The sequence below is a fragment of the Dermacentor albipictus genome, chromosome 6, assembly GCF_038994185.2.
Source record: "Dermacentor albipictus isolate Rhodes 1998 colony chromosome 6, USDA_Dalb.pri_finalv2, whole genome shotgun sequence".
Classification (NCBI taxonomy): Eukaryota; Metazoa; Arthropoda; class Arachnida; order Ixodida; family Ixodidae; genus Dermacentor; species Dermacentor albipictus.
In genome coordinates, this window is record NC_091826.1 from 97,485,593 (window position 1) to 97,510,902 (window position 25,310).

Here is a 25,310-nt window from a genome sequence, read left to right on the forward strand (position 1 = left end):
CCGTGCAAAAGTCCGGCCTGCCCAGAGCTGCGTGGATCTTCTTTAAAGGCTTTAAAGCAAACCGTAAGGTAAATAACGTATGTGCGTTCCGAGCCGCTGAAAGGTGCAACCACTCGTTGGTGGCATTGCTCGACTGCTAAGGGCACGATACTTTCCATCTTCATATAAGCAACTTGGTATTGCGATTCGTCCTGTATTATATTACATAGCATACCAGAATACAGAGGCCGCAGCGCGCCTATCGTGTCATCAGGAGCTAAATGCGGATATTATGCAGTGAAAGAACGAGGCTAAAAATTGCTAAATTTTAGCGCCATTTTTGGTCATAGCGTCATGGGATTAAAACAAACGGCAGGTCAGTTTCTGCCTCTGGTGCTCACAGTACGCAAAGTGCAAGGTTGGGTCCAGACATAGGAACACAGTAGACACCCACTGCCCGTAGGAATTCTCAAAGCCCGGGGAAACGTGAGAAGCAAATAACCAGAGGTACCAAGCTGCATTTCTTCCAAAAGGTTTCTGAAGATTTGCGAGGCTTTTCCTAAGAGCAGCCTCACCTATATTAGATACTCAAAGCATTTGTAAATGAACTTAGCTCTGTGCACAGAGTTGGAAAGCAACATAGAGGCGCGGGGAGCAGGTACTAAACGCGAAATCGTGAATGAGCTCTGTTTGGAGTTGCGTATAAATTTCTTGGGAACAAAGAAACTAAAAACACACCATACTGAACGAGAAAACAGCATATTCTGTTTACACGCGAAAGTAAAACATGCTATCAGAACTGTACGTCGCGGCGTGGTTTCACATGTGTCATGGTGAACGTACGACCTTGCGAATTAGTTATCGTTCCTGCTATCGGTGCCGGGAGACAAAGGTACATTATTAAGCATATTGCTGTTGCCTTACGCATTATAGTAACACTAATGCAGGGAAATAAAATGAAGCTTAAACATACAACAATAAGTTATTAAAGTGCCTGCCTAAACACAGCACACTGTGGGAGTTGAAAGGACCACACCATACTGAAACTATATAATGTCACGGGGTAGTGACGGTGAAGAAAGCAAGAATACGGTGGAATACAAAACTAGCTTTTATTGGGCGAATCTGTGCCCACAAAAACAGGCTACACTTATAGCACAACGATAGCGGCGAACACGGTCGGCGATCGTCGGAAATCTGATCAGCGGGTCAAGCGCGCCGGCTTTTATAGATCAGTCGTTGAATGTTCCAGATTAACTGATGGGACCCGCGTGTCTTCCACAAAGTTCTACACAATTCGTGCCACGCGATGAAATCTGATAACACAAGGTTCGGCGACAACAGACACGCGGATAGAAGCGTCGATAACTTTCCAGAAACGTCGGATACATGCAGGCGCGTCCCTCGCTGTGCGATTAAAGTTGTTAAGCGGCGAAACGTGGTTGCCCGATAAAGATAAGTACACGTCTCATTACCCCCCTCGTAAAAAGCATCGACCCGATGCGGCAAACAAACGAAAGTAACAAAGAAAAGCACTGTAGCAAAGAAAACAACAAACTAAGGAAGTTCATCAGCGTCCGTAAAATGGTTTAAGGCGCACCACGTGGACCACTTCAGATCGTGCGCGGCGCCGCTGTGAGTGCGAAATGCCGTCTGGCACGACCTCATAGTCTAGTGCGCCAATACGTCGGATGACCTTGTAGGGTCCGAAATAGCGTCGCAGCAGCTTCTCACTGAGTCCTCGCCGGCGTATCGGGGTCCATACCCAAACACGGTCGCCGGGCTGGTATTCGACGAAGCGTCGTCGGAGGTTGTAGTGTCGGCTGTCGGTACGCTGCTGGGTCTTGATCCGTAGGCGGGCGAGCTGTCGGGCTTCTTCGGCGCGCTGGAGGTAAGTAGCGACGTCAAGATTATCTTCGTCAGTGACGTGCGGCAACATGGCGTCGAGCGTCGTCGTCGGGTTCCTGCCGTAAACCAACCTGAACGGCGTGATCTGTGTTGTTTCTTGCACCGCCGTGTTGTACGCAAAGGTTACGTACGGCAGGACCGCGTCCCACGTCTTGTGTTCGACGTCGACGTACATTGCTAGCATGTCGGCGAGGGTCTTGTTCAGGCGCTCCGTGAGACCATTCGTCTGCGGATGGTAGGCAGTTGTCCTCCTGTGGCTTGTCTGGCGGTACTGCAGAATGGCTTGGGTGAGCTCTGCTGTAAAAGCCGTTCCTCTGTCGGTGATGAGGACTTCTGGGGCACCATGCCGCAGCAGGATGTTCTCGACGAAAAATTTCGCCACTTCGGCTGCGCTGCCTTTTGGTAGAGCTTTAGTTTCAGCAAAGCGGGTGAGATAGTCCGTCGCCACGACGATCCACTTATTCCCGGATGTTGATATTGGAAACGGCCCCAACAAATCCATCCCAATCTGCTGGAATGGTCGGCGAGGAGGTTCGATCGGCTGTAGTAATCCTGCAGGCCTTGTCGGTGGTGTCTTGCGTCGTTGACAGTCTCGGCATGTCTTGACGTAACGGGCGACGTCGGCGGTCAGACGCGGCCAGTAATACCTTTCCTGTATTCTCGACAGCGTCCGGGAGAATCCGAGGTGCCCAGCGGTTGGATCGTCGTGTAGGGCATGCAGTATTTCTGGACGCAGCGCTGACGGTACAACAAGAAGGTAGCTGGCGCGGACTGGTGAGAAGTTCTTCTTCACGAGCAGGTTGTTTTGTAGCGTGAATGACGACAACCCGCGCTTAAATGCCCTAGGGACAACCTCGGTGTTCCCTTCCAAATACTCGACGAGACCTTTTAGCTCCGCGTCTGCTCGTTGCTGTTTAGTGAAGTCTTCCGCGCTCATTATCCCAAGGAAGGCGTCGTCGTCCTCGTCGTCTTGCGGCGGGGGATCGATGGGGGCGCGCGATAAACAGTCGGCGTCGGAGTGTTTTCTTCCGGACTTGTACATTACCGTGACGTCATATTCTTGTAGTCTGAGGCTTTACCGCGCCAGCCGTCCTGAAGGGTCCTTTAAGTTAGCGAGCCAACACAATGCATGATGGTCACTGACGACTTTGAATGGCCTGCCATAGAGGTAAGGGCGGAATTTAGCTATAGCCCAAATGATGGCAAGGCATTCCTTTTCATTCGTAGAATAGTTGCTTTCCGCTTTTGACAGCGACCGGCTAGCATACGATATCACCCTTTCAAGTCCTTCTTTCCTCTGGACTAGGACGGCACCGAGGCCTAGGCTACTGGCGTCAGTGTGGATTTCGGTATCGGCGTCCTCGTCGAAGTGTGCAAGTACCGGCGGCGACTGCATGCGTCGTTTGAATTCTTGAAATGCCTTGGCCTGCGGCGTTTCCCACTTGAACGCGACATCACATTTGGTTAGATGTGTTAGCGGCTCCGCGATGCGTGAGAAGTCCTTGACAAAGCGCCTATAGTAGGCACACATGCCAAGGAATCTGCGTACTGCCTTCTTGAAGGTTGGCTGTGGGAACTTTGCGATGGCAGCTGTCTTCTGTGGGTCGGGGCGTACTCCTGATTTGCTGATCACGTGGCCTAGGAACAAAAGCTCATCGTAAGCGAAGCGGCACTTTTCCGGCTTCAGAGTGAGCCCTGATGACTTGATGGCTTCTAACACTGTCGCAAGCCGCCTAAGGTGATCGTCGAAATTTCCGGCGAAGACAACGACGTCATCCAGGTAAACAAGGCACGTCTGCCACTTCAGTCCGGCTAACACCGTGTCCATGACTCGCTGAAACGTTGCAGGCGCCGAGCACAGTCCGAATGGCATGACCTTGAACTCGTAGAGGCCGTCTGGCGTTATGAAGGCAGTCTTTTCGCGATCTCTCTCGTCGACTTCTATTTGCCAGTAGCCAGACTTGAGGTCCATCGATGAGAAGTATTTAGCGTTGCAGAGCCGATCCAATGCGTCGTCTATCCGTGGAAGGGGGTAGACATCCTTCTTCGTGATCTTGTTCAGTCGACGATAATCGATGCAGAAGCGTAGGGTTCCGTCCTTTTTCTTTACCAGGACTACAGGAGAGGCCCACGGGCTTTTCGACGGCTGGATGATGTCGTCGCGCAGCATTTCGTCGACTTGTTGCCTAATAGCTTCACGTTCTCGCGTCGAAACTCGGTAAGGGCTCTGGCGGAGTGGTCGAGCGCTCTCTTCGGTTATTATGCGATGCTTTGCAACTGGTGTTTGTCGAATCCTCGATGACGTCGAAAAGCAGTCTTTGTATCGTCGGAGAAGACTTCTGATCTGTTGCTGCTTACTCATAGGAAGACTTGGATTCACGTCGAAGTCTGGTTCGGGGACAATGCTCATCGGGGTAGATGCGGCTGAATCCGAGAGGACAAAGGCATTGCTGGTTTGCACAATTTCCTCGATGTATGCGATTGTCGTGCCCTTGTTGATGTGCTTGAACTCTTGGCTGAAGTTGGTGAGCATAACTTCCACCTGCCCTCCATGAAGTCGAGCGATCCCTCTTGCGACGCAAATTTCACGGTCGAGAAGTAGATGTTGGTCGCCCTCGATGACGCCTTCTATGTCAGCGGGTGTTTCAGTGCCGACGGAAATAATAATGCTGGCGCGTGGTGGGATGCTCACTTGATCTTCGAGCACACTCAAGGCGTGGTGACTACGACAGCTCTCCGGCGGTATCGCTTGATCTTGTGACAGCGTTATCGACTTCGTCTTCAGGTCGATGACTGCGTCATGTTGATTCAGGAAGTCCATGCCGAGAATGACGTCTCGTGAACACTGTTGGAGGACAACGAAGGTGGCAGGGTAAGTCCGGTCATGAACGGTAATTCTTGCCGTGCAGATCCCAGTCGGCGTAATCAGGTGTCCTCCAGCGGTGCGTATTTGAGGGCCTTCCCATGCAGTCTTAACTTACCTCAACTGGGCGGCGATGGATCCACTCATGACGGAGTAATCGGCTCCTGTGTCTACTAAGGCGGTGACTGCGTGGCCGTCCAGAAGCACGTCGAGGTCGGTGGTTCTTTGTCTTGCGTTACAGTTAGATCTCGGCGTCGGATCACGGCTGCGTCGTGTTGAACTGAAGCTGGAACGCCGCGTCGTAAGGTCGTCTTTCGTCGGTGTAGTCTTGGCTTCCTGACTTCGTCGGGACGGCGGCGTGTCATCATTAGGTCGTCGAGATGGTTTCTTCGTCGTCTTCGTCGGCGGCGGAGGATCTTCGTCAGTTCGACGAACAGCAACCGCACCTCCATCGGTTGCTGCTTTTAGTTTTCCGGATACGGGCTCGCTGACCGGCCCCGGGCTGGGCCAGTGTATGGCCGGCGCTGCGGCGACAGGTAGCGGCCTGGTGATGGCGAACGCGACGGTCGTCGAGAGCTCCACTGAGTAGCGGCGAGGTAGTCGGCGATATCGCGAGGGCGTTCACCTCGCTGCGGGCGCGGAGCATTGACGGCGAAACCTCGCAGTCCCATCTCCCGGTATGGGCATCGGCAATACACATGGCCGGCTTCTCCCCACTGATAGCAGAGCGGACGGTGGTCGGGGGCTCGCCAAATGTCCGTCTTCCTCGCGTAGGTGCGCTGGGGGACGGGTGGGCGTGCTGGCGGCGGCAGCGGCGGACGACGGAATTGCGTCGTTACAGGGCCCTGGCGTGGTCGCGGAGGGGGACCTTGACGGCGTGCGACGGCGGCGTAGGTCATCGCTTCTGGCTGGGACTGCAGTAATTGAGGTTGCAGCTCAGGAACTCCAAGCGATCGCTGAACCTCATCTTTCACGATGTCAGCGATCGAAGCTACTTGAGGCTGTGACGAAGGCAGGACCTTGCGCAGTTCTTCGCGCACAATGGCCCTGATGGTCTCTTGAAGGTCGTCCGAACCTAGTCCTTGGATGGCATACTGCGGCTTGTGCCCCTGGCGGTTATATTGCCGGGTGCGCATCTCCAGAGTTTTCTCGATCGTCGATGCCTCTGCAGAAAACTCAGCCACAGTCTTCGGTGGGTTACGAATAAGTCCGGCGAAAAGGTCTTGCTTGACGCCGCGCATCAGAAAGCGAACTTTTTTCTCCTCCGACATTTCCGGGTCGGCGTGACGGAAAAGACGGGCCATCTCCTCCGTGAAGATTGAGATCGTCTCGTTTGGCAGCTGCATTCTGGTTTCTAGTAGAGCTTGGGCTCGCTCTTTTCGCACAACGCTTGTAAACGTGTGCAATAGGCCGCTTCGGAAAAGGTCCCACGTCGTTAAGGTGGCTTCCCGATTCTCGAACCACGTCCTGGCTGCGCCTTCCAATGCGAAATAGACATGCCGCAGCTTGTCGTCGCTGTCCCAACTGTTAAACTTAGCGACCCTCTCATACGTTTCGAGCCAGGTTTCCGGGTCCTCGAATGTTGATCCGCGGAACGTCGGAGGTTCCCTGGGCTGCTGCAGCACGATGGGGGATGCTGGGGCTGCCATTGGGGTTGCCTTGTCCACAATCTTCTTGGTCTTCTCAGGTAGAAGTCCGTGCTCCGGGGGCAGCTGTTGAAGACGGCGGCTTGCTCGATGCTCTGGGACTACGTTGGTGTTCTCTTTGTGCTCCGGGCTTGGATCAAGGCTTGTCGGGGGCGTCCGGTACATGAACGAAAAGCACCTCCACCAGATGTCACGGGGTAGTGACGGTGAAGAAAGCAAGAATACGGTGGAATACAAAACTAGCTTTTATTGGGCGAACCTGTGCCCACAAAAACAGGCTACACTTATAGCACAACGATAGCGGCGAACACGGTCAGCGATCGTCGGAAATCTGATCAGCGGGTCAAGCACGTCGGCTTTTATAGATCAGTCGTCAAATGTTCCAGATTAACTGATGGAACCCGCGTGTCTTCCACAAAGTTCTACACCATTCGTGTCACGCGATGAAATCTCATAACACAAGGTTCGGCGACAACAGACACGCGGATAGAAGGGTCGATAACTTTCCAGAAACGTCGGATACATGCAGGCGCGTCCCTCGCTGTGCGATTACAGTTGTTAAGCGGCGCAACGTGGTTGCCCGATAAAGATAAGTACACGTGTCAATAAAAAGAAAGCAGTGGCCTACTCTACGGAAATAAAGAAGTCCTCCCAAATGAAATGTTGCGAACAAACCAGCGCAGTAACGCTCACCTCCTCTGAACGCGTAAGATTCTTTTCCAAGTGGGTATCCGATGCCCATCGTCTGCTTCTTTAGAGAAACGATGAAATTATATGCTGCTGTCTTTCCACCGCTGTGACACGAACAGAGGTGCAGAGCAAATCGATTTCGACATCCGCCTTCTTTTGCTGTCATTGTCGCGCTTTTGCGTGGCGGCATCACCGCGAGTCGAGAACTACGAGGCAACGTTGGAGCGCTGGCTAAAATGTGAGAACCTGAGGCTGAAGCTAGATCAGCTCTACTGAACACTCTGCTTCCACGCCGGGAACTGGTGCAAAGGTGGTACTTACTAATAATTGGTTCCAAAACTGTGGTATTAAGTTATACACTAATAACAAACCATGTGCGATTGCCGTACATATTTCGGTTGGTTTCCAATGCCGAGTTTGGATGAAAGGAAAAATTGTCGCGTGCACTTGGAAAAAGCGCTCAACTTCTCTTCACAAGCTCAGCATGCGAATCCGCGTGCCCTTGACGCTACAGGTACGTATTGCTTGTTCTATATTGCTTGTTGTATATCCCATGACTTCCAATCCCCGTTTGCTTTTATGAAATTGTATTCTACTGTGTGTCTTCGACTAGTAGAATATAGCTCTAGCTATGGGGGGGGGGGGGAACGTACAAATGAAATTGAGACCTCAATGAACGCATCGTAGACAACCTTATGTCTATCGGTAACACGGCTTTTCCCGTTCTCGTGACCACGGACCAGCTCTGTCGATATCTCTCAAATCACTTCAAAAATCAAGACGTACTAAATCAGGCCTTCTGTTCCTCTACAAAGCACTCCATGCCTCATACATTATACTTCTTGTTTGTGTGCAATTTTTTTTTCTGCCGAAGACAAATAGAAGGCAGCATTCCGCGTTTCGTGCGTGGGTTTGTTGCATTATACTGTCCTTTGGCTCGACTTAAAAAAAAAACGCTAAATAATTGTTTTGTCTGTAATCACGCATTTAGCAGTTCATTTTTTCAGCTTTTGTGTGTGTGGATAATTATGTTGTATGATTGCGTCACTTTTACGTGAACCTACTCGCTTTATGTTTGCCCATTTGTATGTGCTTTGCTACCTCCCATTGTTTTGTCGTCCAAATCTGTCTTCTTTGCGTATTTTATCTGGACAGTTCTTTCTAAGCACACTCGTACGCAGGCTCTGTAGCTGTTCTTCGGCTCAATAAAAACATTTTATTCATTATCATTGCTAACACTATTATTTTTACCGACACTCAACCGTTCACAGGGTAGTCATTAAAACGCTGATTTTGATAATTTTATTGGTTCTTTATCCAGGTTTGCGTTGTAGTGTCGCAGTTTGATGTAGTGGTCAACCGTCCTTCATTTTTGTTTGTAATGACCTTGCGCCGCGTTGTATGTACACTGTTCTTTTGAACAGTGGTTTGATTTTTTTCTTCTTTTTACGTATATACCGCTGACGTTTCTTTAAATGTATGCGTGCGCGAGCTCTCATACCTTATGGCTTTTCCTGGGCACGGTAAAAGATCGATTGATTTATTGACTGATTGAATAATATTATTGTTAGCAGTCGCTTCAGGCAAGGCGACAACACACGATGGGAATCACTGCGGCGGTCGCTGCGGGATTTGGACGACTTCTTCACCTTGTCCTCCAGGGAGCACTTTCACCGGACAATTTCGGCAACACTCCCCTGCGAGGCCGCTACCTCCGGTCTACGCTAGTGGGCCAGTGTTGCTACATGCTGCACCTTATCGCTTAACGCAAATGTGTCTGCCTCGCACCCCTCCTCGTCGTGTAGTCGCTTCTGGCTTCGCTCTGTGAGGCGACGTTTTTTGGCAGTTACAGTGATAGTTACGGCAGGCCTCGGGCGACCTCTGCGCTTCATGAAGAGAGTGGTACTCGCTGTATGTTTTAGCAAGAGTTCCTTCGATGAACTGTTTTCCCGGACTGACGTCAGTTTTTTGGCTCGTTTCTCGATTACTGGTCTAATTTTCTCTCTGTAATAAGTTCGCTGTGTACAATGGGAAAAGATTACACCTGCATTGCTTGTCTTAAGATGCTGCCTACCGGTGGAAAAGTAATGTGTGCTGAATCCACGTTTTCGTATCATCTCGAACAGCCATGCTCTAGAATAGCCATTAGTACGTTTACAGTCAATCCTCGATGTAAGGTAATTTAACAAAATTCGCGATGTAACTAACAACTTTAATTTCCCAATGTTATTTGCATTCAAAAGCGTGCATTTTTTTCGCCATTGAGCGAGGTAATCTCTTGACATGGTTTCGATTCAGCGAAGGATTAGGCCATTTCAAGCATATACATATGAAAGTATCCGTCGAGAATTTTCGGGAATTTATGAAATTATTTGATTGCTGATATTTTAAAACATCAAAATAACAAAATTCGCGATTTGACGAAGCTTTTGCTGCAAGTAGAGCTTCATTATGTCGAGGATCGACTACGTATTACGCGGGGCCAAACGAAGTGAGATGCATGGGTGTGTAAAACGTGCCGAAAAAACAAGAAGCTAAAAACCAGCACACAGGCTGCTCGTGAAGCAAACATGTTTCAGAGTCAGCACTCTTGGAAGAACTAAATGAAATCAGAAAAAAATATATGTTTGCGATGTTAGCCGGCTCCACGAAAGAAGGTTGGTTCTCTCTTATTGCAGCAGGATGAGTCCTGGACTGTATCGAAGTCGGGTAACTCGAAGGATCGGTGTCCTTTTTGGATGAAAAGTACGATTATATTTTGAAACAGCAGCAAGATATTCTTGACCGTCAATAATCTGAGGGTGCTGAAGTGGAAGCTTCGAAAAGAATTGTGGTAATGCAGACAGGAGTAATGCAAAATCCAGAAGAAAACAAAGATATATTGAGCAGTACAGCAGACAAAACAATCTTGACATTCAGGGTTTACAGGAGAAAAGCAAGGAAAGCTTATCACAAATAATTAGGCGAATGCAGTAAAACAGAAAGTTTCAGGGTTTTCATGTGACGACATTGTGGTCACTTATTGCCTGAAAGACAATGTCGTTTGTACACCTGTGGTGCTGGTGCGCTTCACATCTTCAACTCGGAAGGAAAAATAGTTTCAAGCGCGTGGGGAAAGCTGAAGCAACTACATGAAAGTGTATCACTTTACAGAGCAACGACAATTATAACTTGACCAAAGGAAAGCATGACCTCTTCTGGACTGCCGGAACGATGGCAAAGGAGGAAGGTTCTCTGCTTTGTTGGAAGAAAGGAGGCGATACCTCCGTGCAAAAGAACGAAACAGCGTCTCCAGCTCGAGTCGGTAAACAAGCAGGCGTGGAAAACATTGTTTAGTCAACATTCCTTTTATCTTTCATCGAAACAACAAACTTCATTTCATCTAAAACGAATTTAGATGCAATTATGCTCAAAGTTGTAGTGTTGTAAGCATTATTATTCGAACAGTCCTTAACTACTGAGTACAGTTTAAATTTCTGGCTGTTTCTGCAGCTGTCTTTGCAGACGTTTTTGTAATAACATTACTCAATGTTTCCTAGGCTTGCATTGATAGTTCAGCTCGCATGGCTTTTCAGCACATTTTGTTACAGCAAGTGGGCATCAGTGGTATTGTACAGTTCCTTCTGGTTTCTCGTTTTTCGTACGTACTGAATTTATGATGGTGAAAGGTTGTAGCAGGTCATTTTGTATGCACATCCTACTTAGCCATGGATCACCCTCATGCAACCTTTCAAGTTTTCTGGCAGAGGTTGATAATAAATGCGGCAATGGGCCTCAGTGGACCAATTTTGTTTGATCGACGACTTTATTACCAACATTTTTCGCCCCGAAATCGTATGTCTGATTATCTTTCTACATTGTCGTTTGTGGTGTGGATGGTGCAATTGGAACTCCAACTAGAGTGGTATTAGTAAATAAGAGCGTAGAGCAGTCCTGCTTAGGACCGCAGTTCGGGCATAACCCCCAACTATTCAATTAGGTCATGTAGCATTTTACAAAGCTTAGTTGACAACTACCTTGTAGTATGCCGTCTTGTATTACAGGACGCGCCTGGAACGCTGTCAGTCGGAACTGCATCTGGGAAGCGCAAATACCTTGTCCCTGTAATAATAAATCTAAGCTTGAAAATCTTATAGTTTCATTTGACTGGGCATCCGTAAGCAAAGAGCACTCCCCGGGCGAAGTGCATAAAAGGTTCTCTACAAAACTGCAGCATTTCGAATTACGTTGCACAGGGTGGTAGCTACACCGATCACTAAGAGTCACTGCAAGATGAACACGGAAATGATTGCGGCGATTTCGTATCTAGATACTTTGTGGAAACTTCAGAATATGCTACAACCAAGCAGTATGATTAGATTATAAGTAGCCTAGAAATAGGGTTGTTGCTTTTCTGCGGGGCACGAAACGCGGTTATTTTTAATAAATTCCAGAAATCTTCAACTAGTGTATGCCAAACTAGGTCTTTCATAAATTATCGAAGATGAGTGAGTTTTCCATAACTGTCTCTTTTTGAAACTTTTCAGCAACAACCCACAGCAGTAGCTTATGCTTTCAACAAGCACTATGTAAGAGCGTCCGTCCCAAAGAGCTTTCTCTCAATCCCCAAACTCTCAGTCGTTAACGCAATCCATATTGGCACAACATTTGCTTCAGAGAATTTCGAAGTGTCTTCGGGAAGAAATGTTTCCAGTTTCCGTCCTAACAAGCCCCGGTGATATAATGGAATACTATTATTACACATCATCCGAAAGAATCTGGATGCAGCGTCCGGTATTATTCCGGAATACCTCAAGACTACCATTGGTATGCCACTACGCAAGTAAGGGAAGGCGGGTAAGGTCGAGAACTTTTGGCCAATTTCTGTCTCACAAGTTGTTGCTCAGGTCTTGGGAAAATATATCTTTCCGACTATGTCTTCCTTTATAACATATTTCCCATCCTGACTGATCTACAGTTTGGTTTTGTTTGGGGGCATCATGCTGATGCACAGCTTGAGTAATTTTCACATGAACAGTTCTCGGCATTCAATCACACTTTTTTCACGTGTGTTGTCTTCTTAGATGTTGCGAAATAGTTTTACCACCTGAAGCTCAAAATCTTGTTAAGCGAACAATTTTTTTGAGGTCTCTAGGCCTCTTTACAACATTCTCAAAAATTACTTCAACATCTGATTTCAACTGGTCCTTACCGATGATGAGAACATTTTCATTTCTATGTTGTACCTGAATACTGGTATTCTTCAAGTATCAACTTTCTCGGAATCGCTGTTTAACATGTTGTTGGTAACATCTCTTTGGCAATTTCGGAATCTTCGGCGTTCCGGCATGATGATGACAATGTTATAGCAACAGTACATTTTTCTTAATAAATGTCCTATCAAATTTTGCAAAATGACGTGTACATTGCAGTGCTTTGGTTCACTAATGATGAGTTGTTATCAACGCTAAAATAACTGGATTGTTTTCGTTCTCCACTTAACACTACTGTAACATACCTCTCTGCTTGCCTAGGTCGAGCTGTGTTTCTTGTAAATGCAAACCCCTATTCCATAACTGGATTGTGGTAACATTGTTAGAATATCTTTCGATAGTCACCTATCTTTGCAAGCCCACTTTTCACTCATTTATTCAATACAGAAGTCATCGCTTGGCTGTTGCCTAATATCAAAGCTTAGAGCCCCTTTGGGGAAAAGTAAATCATTGAATATGCATTGCGTTACGCGGCATTGAGGCACGGCATTACAATCCTCGTCTTCTGTGCAGATTGTTGGAGATGAACGCTATACAGGATTATAGAAATTACCGAATTTTCAATGCTTGCTAATAGAAGCAGTTGTCAAACCTTATTCGACTTCCGTTTAGAAACAAAAAATAGCGCCACAAAGAAACTTGGAAAACACGTCTGGTATGTCGTCTTTTGTTTATGAAATCTTTAACGCGGATTTGAAGAGCGCGGTGACAGGAATATTGAAGTAATAGTAGTGAAACTAACTTTCAGAATACTTTCGCATCATAAAATTTACTGCTCCCATTTATTGCTTTAAGAAGATTAACCAATTGCAATCTTGTCCTTCTCAATTTCTTGACACATTTTTTTTCGCTGTTCTCTACATGTGATTGATGTCTGTATTTCAATCGCGATATGTATCTTGTTCCTATACATCATCCTTCAAGCTTTTGGTGGCAATTAACATTATTAATTTATTATTATTATTATTATTATTATTATTATTATTATTATTATTAATAGCAGCAGTAGTAGTAGTAGTAGTAGTAGTAGTAGTAGTAGTAGTAGTAGTAGTAGTCGATAATATTACTACTATACCGTTGTAGAAAAGATCCGTACTTGCATCTTTTAGGGCCTCCTTTGTTATGTTCAGCTCAGACAGTACGTGTGGCGGAACACGAATGAAGTCGCCCCGTTGCCCACACCTCTTCCGAAGCTTTGTACTGAAGGAATCTTCTTTGTGGCCGCTCTCTAAAGCTTCAACACGGACATCGCTCTTTGAGAACAACCATTTAGGTGAGCTTCGAGCTGTCATCCTCTGCGGCCACGTTTTCGGAAATTCCATAACGACTTGCTTGATGAAAACTCGACCGCCAGTGGCCTCGTGCAGGAGCTCAGACGACGATTGAAGAAGGGCCTGCATTTTACAACACGGCGTTTCTTTTTCTGGTAAGTCGCAAATGAGTTTTGTGATTTCACGACCGGTTATGTGTAGATCCGCCGTAGGTTTTACTTTCATTAAACAACCACAGCGCAAAAGTACGATGGCTGCAGGACATATTCGTAAATTCAGTTACTTGCATGAAGTCACAGGTAAAACTGCAACTTGACATCAACCTAGGGTGAGTGGAGTGCCTCCCATTGGACGCGCACGCGAATACTAAAGATTGAATTCTCACAGGGTGTTATAATGCATGGAAACATGTTGAAGTCCGGAAGTTCAGAGTAAAAATTTTTTTCGGTGAACGACTGAGAAACATGAAATAAATGCGTTGCGGGAATGTTCTAGCATCTGTATAGGAAAAATGTTAATGATGCATTATGCAGAATAGAAGTCAGGCGTGCAGACAGGACACAAGAGTAGAGAAGTGCACAACGCGAACACCGTTGACCACTTCTCCACTGTTGTGTCCTGTCTGCACGCCTCACTTCTATTTTGCATAATGAATCCTTACCAACTAGGTCAGCTTTCTGTCGTTCTAAGTTAATGATACATAGTGCAGAAACGGACACGAAGTTTGTCAGCGCAAATCCGACCGTTATATTAGGCATCATGACAACAAAGAACGTTAAGCACAAATTAAGAGATGCATAAAGGTCACACGAGGAGAAGCGCCCCCAAAATAAATGAAAACAATATATCATTTGTGGTCGCACGTGATTGTGTATCCCATTAGACAACATTCTTTTATAAGAAGCGTAGAATATTGCTCAGAATTTGGCACATGCCTTTAGGTTGGCGACAACCACTTCATTTGGTAGGGTGTCCTGGTGAATCGATACTAGGAGGTTAATGTATCCCCCGTCTGCGTCGTCGATTTCAAGTCCGTTCCCGTTGCCCAGGAGGCGAAACAATGCTAGCGCTAGCAGTAGACGCTCGAACATGACGAAGTCTTCTGTGACGAAAGTGACAAAACATAAGGAAGCGTTTTAAGGATTCAATGCTTTACCAAGTGTTTTCACCTTTATCCCTTCCCTCATATTCTGAACGCTTATCGTACATCTGCAATTTTATCTCTAACTACGGTTGGCGCTAATGCAGCTCCCAACTCTTATTGCATCTAGCCAAACATTTATACAAAATGGACATTTATAAGGCCACAACCGCAATTTAACAATGCGTAAGATCCACCAATCTGCGAAGGTTGTAAATGCATAAATTTAGCGAATATGCAACATGGTTAAAATGTCAAGGAAAACTGTCAGTAGAGGAAATGATCATGCAGACATTCTGGCAGCAAATATCTATTTCACGAATTTTGTGCCCTCCACTAAACAACAAACTTGGGGGCAGCCAGCTTGGCAAACACTGTCAACACCGGTGCACTGCATAAGTCACAGATGCTCCGGCTTGTATTTTATGCGATCCAATCCGGTGAACACGAATTGCAAGAACCTTGGACCATCAACCTGTATCTTCGCGCAGTTGAAAAAGGACGATTCTGCTTGAGCACAAAAAAAAGGCAACACGGGGACAGTCTGCACCTCAAAAACAGACAAGATACGGGACTGCTGTGGCTAAAAACTGATAAGCAGGCAACGAAAAAAAAATTCAGTGCCATCCTTCTCTGAAGAACGATGACCAGCCAGGCGATGGCCAGTGGGCATGTTAATGGCAAACTGCATCTGCGCCGCATGTTGGCCCTGTATTGCACTGTCTTAGGCATCGGCACACGTATGGGGAGTGCTTGAAGCCTGATTCAGCTCCGCCGAGGGTCGGCCCTCATAGCAACATCTAACGAAAATTGTTGGTCGGTCTACACGTAGACGATATGCGCCGGAACCTAGCCATACACGGCTACGCTGTAACAATCAGTCGGCTATAGCATACGTGCAGCAATGAAAAACAAGAACACACATCGCGAAAGTAGTAATACCTAAATGCTCATTTAGCGATCCTTGGAGCAACCCTTATGTCTTAATACACGATACACTACTAAGTGGAACAGACGTACTAGGTAATGTATGTGGAATTGGTGCATAATATATAAAAGGTAAATATCTTGGGCTTATCGTAATAAAAAGACAAAAAAAATCTGAAAATGGCCAGTTTGTATTAAAGAAACCCATGGCTAAGAATACACAAACACCAAAATGAAAGCAACTAACAAAACAATGAAAGCAACAAGCAAAAAATCAAAGGAAAGAATATCGTTTTTTTTTAAGTTTTCTATACGAAAATTGAATGTTGGTTATGGAAGAGAGGAAAGTATAAATGTCAGCGTTCACTGGCCTTAGGCGCAATTTGAGGTAGGATACGAAAGAGCAAGTCGATGCACATGAGGATATCAAGCTGGAGCTCGGAGCTGAAACGAGCGGTTTGTGCCTTCAGATTTACAAAAAGTAGCAGCCAGTTCTAGAACAACATCCTGCGCCATTTCTATAAAAGTGATGATGGTATAAGCTAAGATGCATTTTTTAAAGTCGGCGTCGTATACGGAGGTGCCATTGCAGATAATAAAGGTGAATTCATGTTAAGCGAATTTAAATGTTTTGTGCAGTTTGATGAAATCTGTAGAAGAAACAAATTTTCTTTACATTCTGCGCAGAAAACTCCTGAAACGTGGCTTCTGCATTGCAACCTCATTAGTGTGAGCAAGAAACAATAACGTTCTATTGAATGACATACCAATCTTACTTATTTGCACTACTCATTAACGACAGAACAAAATCAACGAAATAAAGATTATTTCTACTAATAAATTAAAGTAACAACTTTAGCCTTAGAAGCGATGCCGAAAATGCGACGTCGAAGGTTTTCTTCATTCTTCTGCGCTCAGTGATTTAATTTTAGCCTCTACACTCAACACACCACTACAAGCGAAGTTTCAGCAGCCCTGTTCCTCGGCAGCTGCTTGGTCACATGGATCAGCCTAGTGCTTTCACCTAAGGAGAAACTCCTCGCCTGTTTGCTCGCGCAAACTCTACGACGACGCCCGAGTTAACAGCTTCAAAGGCCCTTTGGGTTGACGAGTGAGTCAAGGTCTGGAACATCAGGCGGATATGAAATGATCCAATGTAGTGGACTCGCACATGCATGCCCACTTTGTACAAACTCAGTGTCACAAGTACTCGAGCTATGTTTGAGTGAATTAGTAACGATAATGGTATTATGCATGGGCCACAGGAAGACGACACTACGGCGTATCAATCACCATTCCTGGCACCACAGCGGGAGTCCCACCCAAACCAACCTCCTTTTATCCATGCCATGGCTCCAGATAGCCAAGCCTTGAACGCAGATACCAACTTCGCAACACAATGGTCATCTATGTTTCTTATCCTACGAGTAGTAAACGAAGCAAATAAGGTCGCAGGGTTGTTGCCTAGCGCGACTTAAGGCAACCCTCTCCGAACTTTCGCACAAGCATGCGCCCCTATCATGGTTCGTCTGTTCCATAACGTAACTTAAGCGTTTTAAGTGCAGCGGCGCAACGATGGCGCTCCACAAATGCAGCCATTAACAACTACACCGGCCGTGCCGCGGACATGTCTTAAATGCACCTTCGTGAGCGCTGCTGATGAGGCACGCGGACAACTTACCTGATCCGCTGTGCCAAATTCCATCTAGTGCGCACGTTCCCTTTCCTTTGTTACATCATTTCATGTTACCATTTAAAACTCTCGTCACATCAGACGCAGTACCTGCCCCCACTGAATTCGTTCTTATTTGGAATGAAATAAAGTAGACAGTGGTTACTGAAAAGATGTTTCTTCATCTCGTTTACATCGAGTCTACACCTGCAAGCCATAGCCTCATTTCTGTTGACCAGAGTACCAAACCGAAGCTTTTTTCGTTCCCGTTTTTGATTCGGTTCATCGAAAACCATGCAGTGCCGGCTCATCTCCGGATCGGAAAAATAATGGTACGAACCTGGTCGAATTGATTGCATTTCATTTGCACAACCAAACAATAATTTCTGGAAAACTGATCAAATTTATTTTCATACCAAATCTCAGTGCTGCCACCAAGCTGTACTGAAAGATTACACGTGTTACTTCTTCAGGCCACAAGGAGTAACTGAAGAATAATTCAGATCCAAGAGCAATGCTGGAATCTATGTGAACCGAAACGTTATTTCGGGATGGACCGAATGAAAGAGAAGAACGTATTGAGAAACGGAAAGGTCCTTCAACTTGTTGCTATATTCAAGGGGAAAGGGAAAACGAAAAAAAAACAACGCCGACTGCGGTGTAATGATGAGGACATGCAGTGGCAAGCGGTATAATCGTTCACCGTCTTCCATATCATTAAGAACTGCAGCAGCCGCAGCAGCAGCAGCGGTAGGAACAATGCCGGATGAAAACGTCTTCTTGCGTTCTCCAGTTACCTCCGTCTTGCGGAAGATGATTGCAACTTGCACCCCCAAATTTTATAATTTCATTACCTAGCCTAACTTTCTGCTACCTACTGCGCGTTCCTTCTTTTGAGATCCATAATGCAAGACCAATGTTCCACCGGTCATCTTTCCTAGATGTTATATGTCCTGCGGGCTGAATTTTTCCCGAATAGTCTAAAGTATGAGCTGTCCCTGATGATTGCTCAAGTATCAGCTGAAATCATTGCGGTAAGCTTCTGGTCATGGCTGGTTAATACCTGCCGTACGCACTGCAACCCCCATTTTCATTTCTCTGTAAATAGATTTCTAACGAGCAAGTTGCGCTTGCAGTAACTTACCTAGAAGGGCATGCTCTTGCACATATTCTAGACGCTGACTTCATCTCTTCCTTTCCTATCCTGCCCATTAAGCATCATTCCAACCCTTTCGCGTTACCATTCTAAGGTCCTGAATGATTCTGGACTGCCATCACCAGCATTGTTAAGCCTCGTAACGTCATCTGCAAACGAAGGTGTCTGTGATGCTCCGTTAGACTGTCACTCCTAATCATTACATGTTTTATATATTCGACACTTCTTCCCAGCGTACCACGAATAGCGTTAGAGATTCCGGATGATGTAAAGCCAAATACTCGATCACTGACACTTTGTGATACTGACGTGAATCGGTAACCGAGATCACGTAACTTATCTTATGCCAAACCAAGAGGCTATAATGACATGTGGTGAATACACGTGAGCTTACATGAAAACAGTGTATTGTATGTGTGCGCAAGATAGGGTATTAACCTAAATATTAACTGAAACTTGTTTCAGCGTCAATACGAAACGGTATATATACATATCCTGGGAGCACAGACAAAAAGCCACAAACCCTCGTTGGGGTCTGTAACCTTTTTGAGCGACATATCAGCTTTCTGCAGGAATAATAAGATAAAATAGTTATGACATGTTACTTTCACGCAGTACACGAGTAGGTTTCGTGAATAGATAGATTCATTCAAAATATTGGACAGAGGTGTAATGATCGGTGAGGTAGTAGCCCACGAAAAGACCGTTCCTGGCCTTCAATTTCATGATCATCACGATAAGCAGCTGCAGCAGCATTAGCCTAATTTCATGTAAACTGGAGGGCGAAGGACTGTCCCTGTGACCTCCATTTACCGGTATCTTGCTCTGGCTGATTCCAACTTGCGCCTGAAAATTTGCTAATTTCTTCACCTCACCCTGGTTTTTGCAGTTCTCAGCTGCGTTTTCCATCCCTTAGCGCCCATTCAGTGACTCTAATGGTTTACGAGTTGTCTACCCTGCGCATTCCATGGCCTGCCCGATCTGTTCTTTCCTCTTAATTTCAACTATATTATCGGCCATGCCAATTTCAACTCTGATTCATACCACTCTCTTTCTGTATTTTAATATCAGGCCTAAAATATTTCGTTCCATCGCTATTTTCGCGGCCTCTAGGTTGTTTTTAGCTCACTTGTTAATCTTCAAGTTTCTGCACCGTATATGTTTGCAACTGTAGAATGCAATGATCTTACATTTTTCTTTTCAACGACAATGCGGCGCACCCAGACAGATTTTGTTAAAGCCTACCGTATGCACTCAAGCCTATTTTTCTTCTTCTGTAGCTTTCCTTCCCATGATGAGGATCCTTGTGTGTAAGTGACTCAGATAAACGTACTAGTTCACAGACTAGAGGAGCTGAATAGCGATCCTGAACTTCTGTTCGCTTGCCAGGCCATGGAAAATTATCTTTGCCTTCTGCATATTGTTCAATCCCAATCTGACACTTTGTCGGCTAGGGAGCTCAATCATTTCCTTTAATTCGTAGCCAGTGTTGCTGGACAGGACAGCTTCATCTGCAAACCGAAGGGGGCTGAGAAAACTGCTGTTGATACCGACTCCTAGGCCTTCCCAGCGTAATATCTTGAATATTTAAATGCATTCGGTGAATAGTATTCGAGAGATTGTTTCTGTTTGCCTGACCATTTTGATACGTAATTTCTAATTGTGGAAAACCAAGGCAGCTGTGGAATCTCTGTGTGTATTCCCCAAGATATTCACGTATGCCTCCGGTAGTGCTTGAATATAGGCATCTTTAATTAAATATTACAAGATGTCCTTGATGGCTTGCTTCACTGATATGTCCGGTCGACGTCCCAGTAACACTTCTTCTCTGAACAGCCCATTGTCAAGTGACACTCAGTATAAGATCAATACCTGCCATTCACAGTCATGCTGTGGACAAGAAACAATGATATGTGCAGAACTATCGCATATTTTAAAGAAATATTTATTTTAAATATTTTAGAGTCCTCCATAAAGAAAGCAACAAAATCCCAATAAAGAAAGGCGTCAGGCAGGGAGATACGATCTCTCCAATGCTATTCACAGCGCGTCTACAGGAGGTATTCAGACACCTGGATTGGGAAGAATTGGGATAAGAGTTAATGGAGAATGCCTTAGTAACTTGCGATTCGCTGATGATATTGCCTTGCTTAGTAACTCAGGGGACCAATTGCAATGCATGCTCACTGACCTGGAGAGGCAAAGCCGAAGGGTGGGTCTAAAAATTAATCTGCAGAAAAGTAAAGTAATGTTTAACAGTTTGGGAAGAGAACAGCAGTTTACGATAGGTAGTGAGGCACTGGAAGTGGTAAGGGAATACATCTACTTAGGTCAGGTAGTGACTGCGGATCCGGATCATGAGACGGAAATAACCAGAAGAATAAGAATGGGCTGGGGTGCGTTTGGCAGGCATTCTCAGATTATGAACAGCAGGTTGCCACTATCCCTCAAAAGGAAAGTGTATAACAGCTGTGTGTTACCAGTACTCACATATGGGGCAGAAACCTGGAGGCTTACGAAAAGGGTTCTGCTGAAATTGAGGACGACGCAACGAGCTATGGAAAGAATAATGATAGGTGTAACGTTAAGGGATAAGAAAAGAGCAGATTGGGTGAGGGAAGAAACGCGAGCTAATGATAGCCTAGTTGAAATCAAGAAGAAGAAATGGGCATGGGGAGGACACGTAATGAGGAGGGAAGATAACTGATGGTCATTAAGAGTTACAGAATGGATTCCAAGAGAAGGGAAGCGTAGCAGAGGGCGGCAGAAAGTTAGGTGGGCGGATGAGATTAAGAAATTTGCAGGGACGGCATGGTCACAATTAGTACATGACCGGGGTTGTTGGAGAAATATGGGAGAGGCCTTTGCCCTGCAGTGGGCGTAACCAGGCTGATGATGATGATGATGATGATGACGATGATGATTTGAAGCAGAAATAACGGGGTCTTCCGGTTTCCCGTTTTTTTTTTGTTTTCCGGGTTTATGCATTTCTGTTGAATTAACGGTGGTATGAGTGATACCGTATCATCAGCTTTATTGCCTTCCCGTTGATACATCAGCATTAATGAAAGAAAACTGGTGTCTAATGCATACTATTGCTCAAACCAGAAGCTTTATATTCGAATCACAAGCAACTGCGTGAAGCAGGATGCAGAGAGCGCGGGGCCGACAAACAACTCATACGCTCACCCTGGGCTCGAATGCATGGCTACCATGCGCGATGGGGGTGGGAAACTAACGTTGTGCCACGCGCGCGCAAATTTGTTGGATTCATGCAAATCTTCTAGGTGTAAAGGTATTTGCGGAGAGCCCGATACAGCCTTAATTGATTTTTCTACGCAATAGGCTTATTAGCCCTCGGTGTTTGTTAATGCCATAGGTATGCTTCATGCTCAGATGCTTCAGATTCATTAAGGTGTTCCTAAAAGAGATCTTCAGTGTTTAGGAGTTCACAGTAGGAAGTACCTAACCAAAGCACACAGAACAAATCCGTGAAGAAGATTGTTTCATTGAAAACATCAGCATTATCTGAAATCAGCTCCCATTCGTCAAGGACACTTTAATGTTATGAATGCAAATTCTGAGCTGTTTGCTGACATGTTTATGCAAATAATATTGATCATCACCATCCTTTTTTTTTTCAACATTATCAGCCTATTCGTGTGAACTGCAGGAAAAAGGCTTCCCGCAGCGATCTTAAATCCCTACTAATAGAGGTGACACTATTTTATCCCCATAATATTAGCAATATAATCAAGCCACCTACTTTCTGCCATTCTCTACTTTACATTTTAATTCTAGGCACCCATTGCGCAGGTCTTTAATAGACCAGCGCTAACCATCCTGCGATTTCGTCATCCCAGTTTCCAGTAAAATATCGGCTACCGCCTTTGCTCCGTATCATATGGCGCTGTCTTTCGAGCGCTTAAGGTTACGCATAACACTTTTTGTTCCATTGCTCGTTGCCCCGTCCTTATAATCACAAATATCTTTTCGAACGTCAAAGTCTGGGGCCAGATATTAGTGCCAGTAGAGTACAACGGTATTGTAGTTGTATTTTCAAGGATAGCGGTAGACAGCAGGATAAGACTTGGTAATATCAGCCGTAAGCTCTCCAGCCATTTTTATGCTCTTGTCCATTTATTCGTAGTCACAAGCATCTCCCATGATTAAGTCGCATAGATGCCTATGCTGTTAACAAATTTTGCACGATGAGTACGAATAAGGTATTCTCGTTTTTTCGCCAGGCCGTTCAACGTTGCATATGTCGTCCGCATGATAATCTTCTGATGTACCATTAAACATTGTCGCCTAATTTTGCTTTCTTCACCAGTGCTTGTAGAAAGTTACGCTTGTATTTTATAAGCCCACCACCATATTCTGATTACGTGTGACTTCACTTCACCTTGCCACAGTATTTATTTTTGCCATTATGTTTTACTGGAAGCGTGCGACATATTAACCTTGTGTGACGGGCCGCAATGTCACCAGCGTTTGCGCTGGTGTTGCCCGTTGTGCAGCCTTTTGCTGCATACCGCGTACATTTCCATGCATTCGCCATCATTTAACCACCGTCGATGTCACAGGTGGCCTAACGATAAGCTGGTTTCACTGCGTGTGCTGTAAAAAGTCCTTAAAGAGATCCAATATAAAGCAAGAAGGAATAGGCTACGTTTTAAAGCGCAAGTGGATAGTCGAAAGCCATCGGTCCAACGTTCTAAATGAGTATTTGGTCACGACGTATAAAAAACAACATGAACGTCGGCGCATTCGCCAAAGCGGTTTCAAAAGACCACAACTTTAAAGAACGATAACGTCTCTCGGCCACTTTGATGCATCCTCTCGTAAATGAAAACGATTTCGATGCTCGCATGCGAGGACAAACTTTTGCAAAGCTCTCGCGCCTAACGTTAAATTCTGCATTCGCTTTGAGCGTTTCAAGTTGAGGCAATGATTGCGAACGTGTGTCATAAATGTGTATTTCATGTAAACAATTTCTTTCGTGACGGAGGCAATGTTTATCCTTTTGAACCGGCGTTATTGAGCGCTCTCAAATGAAATTCTTCGGAGAAAGCATGTCATGAAATGTACCCTCCCGATCTAGGCGTAGAAAATAAACCGCTTCAGGAACCCTCTAACACTTGAACTACCCCTCATTTAACATCTATTCTACACCAAATCGAAATTTGTCCTACTTTTACTCATCGTGAAATCATTTGTCTGGAAACTCCCTCCAGTGCATTGAGGAGAGCATTTTTAAAGCGATAATTGGCAAGAGGGGTTCACTCTAAAAAATAATAAAAAAAATATTACGTGAAGAGTCGCTGATAATCTACTTGTCGCTATTCGGGAAGCTTGCTGTGCAACCTCCGTCTGCCATCACTTTTATCGCAAGTTCTGCAAACAGTCTTTTTCTTTTTCAACATTTGCGGCGATGATACATTGAAATGCAGCAAGCCTGTAACCTAAGACTGCCATAGAAACTATACATGCGCCCCGAAACATTTCGCGCATGCAACATAGAAAGCAGGCGCTGCTGCTGTATTCCTTTAGTTTGTAAGCACTTTCGTAACGAACCTTACCTGTGTGGAAAGCGAACGCGAAGTGCAAGAGTAGTAGGAAAATCAATAACCATACAAAAAGTTGATCTCCTACTTCAACCCTACATTCAGAAAACTCGCGTACTGTTGAAATAAAAAAGAATTTAAGAAATACGTCTCCTTTTAGTATTTATTGCGCGCAAAAACATTTCTTTTTGTTAGCAATGGTCATCAATGGTCATTAGTGCTCCAAAAAACGAGTACCAGTTTACTGGCACTAAACGAAAATAATATAGCATGTTGGGTTTTAGGTGTGAAAACCAGGATTTGATAACGAGGCACGCCTTAGTGGGGGATTCCCCAAAGTTGGAACACCAGCGCTTCTTTACCGGGTAATTAAATCTGAGTACATGGGTGTGTTCGTATTTCGCCCCTATCGAAATACTGCAGCTGTGGCTGGGATACACGTCTTGCGTAGCAGCCCAGCACCTTAGTCACTAATCAACTATGGCGGACTTTACTGCGACTGCCTCAAATATATATATATATATATATATATATATATATATATCTCGCAGTCTTGTGTCAATGCAGCTAACTAGCGTTGGCATGAACTAGACAGAGCAGTAGCTGGCTTACCGCTTTGTCAGCTGATAAGGACCTCAAGGATGCTTAAGTGCAGGCCTCGGCTGGCACACAACACGCTATTCCACCTTCGCTGAATTTATCACCCTCAGTGGCGTTCGACGAGACGAGGTTCTGCAACGGAATAATATGTAAGTTAGTGAGAACCATAGGGAAGGGCCTACAATTGAGATTAGCGTGCACACAGTTTAAACATATACCTATACATAGCTCGAAGCTAAAAGGCCAATTCCAAAGTATCGGAATGGAAGCCGTCCAGAGCGATGTCGGCCCGCGTGAATGAATGAAGAAACGGCAACACCAGCTAGCCTGTCTACCACAGAAAAGCCCTGCGAAAAACGAAAATATGGAGGCAAGGAATAAAAATAAACATGAAGCGAGAGATCCAGTGTTACTCAGCTCAAACGGAGAACGTCGGCCGATTACGCAACCATTCTTCTTGTACGATCACGGAAAATCCGAATGCTATCGGACGTGTTGATGATGATGATGATGATTATGATGATGAAGCCTCAGGTAATGGCACAAACCCACTGAGGGGGATAGGCCACGAACAGGGTGGTAATATGATTCAAAAAATAAATAAAATAGATTGGTACTTAAATAAATAACCCGAAAAA

The 25,310-nt window shown here is 45.4% G+C and overlaps 1 protein-coding gene and 1 long non-coding RNA gene across 4 annotated transcripts in view; both read right to left on the reverse strand.

Moving 5' to 3' along the window:
• Positions 1–13,709, reverse strand: part of LOC135907506 (calcium-activated chloride channel regulator 1-like) — a 157,528-nt gene extending 143,819 nt beyond the window's left edge. For all 3 annotated transcript variants that reach the window (XM_070520905.1, XM_070520906.1, XM_070520904.1), the window contains exon 1: positions 13,435–13,709. In XM_070520905.1, coding sequence (XP_070377006.1) covers positions 13,435–13,660 — 226 coding nt within the window. In that variant the 5' untranslated portion in view covers positions 13,661–13,709. The remainder of the gene's footprint in view (positions 1–13,434) is intronic.
• An 842-nt stretch (positions 13,710–14,551) lies between these two features.
• LOC139046981 (uncharacterized) lies at positions 14,552–25,161 on the reverse strand. Its single transcript, XR_011507019.1, has 4 exons — positions 25,086–25,161; positions 24,891–25,019; positions 24,685–24,804; positions 14,552–14,711 (listed from the first exon to the last, which is right to left on the reverse strand). It is a non-coding gene; the product is annotated as an uncharacterized lncRNA (long non-coding RNA).
• Between the last annotated feature and the right edge of the window lie 149 nt (positions 25,162–25,310).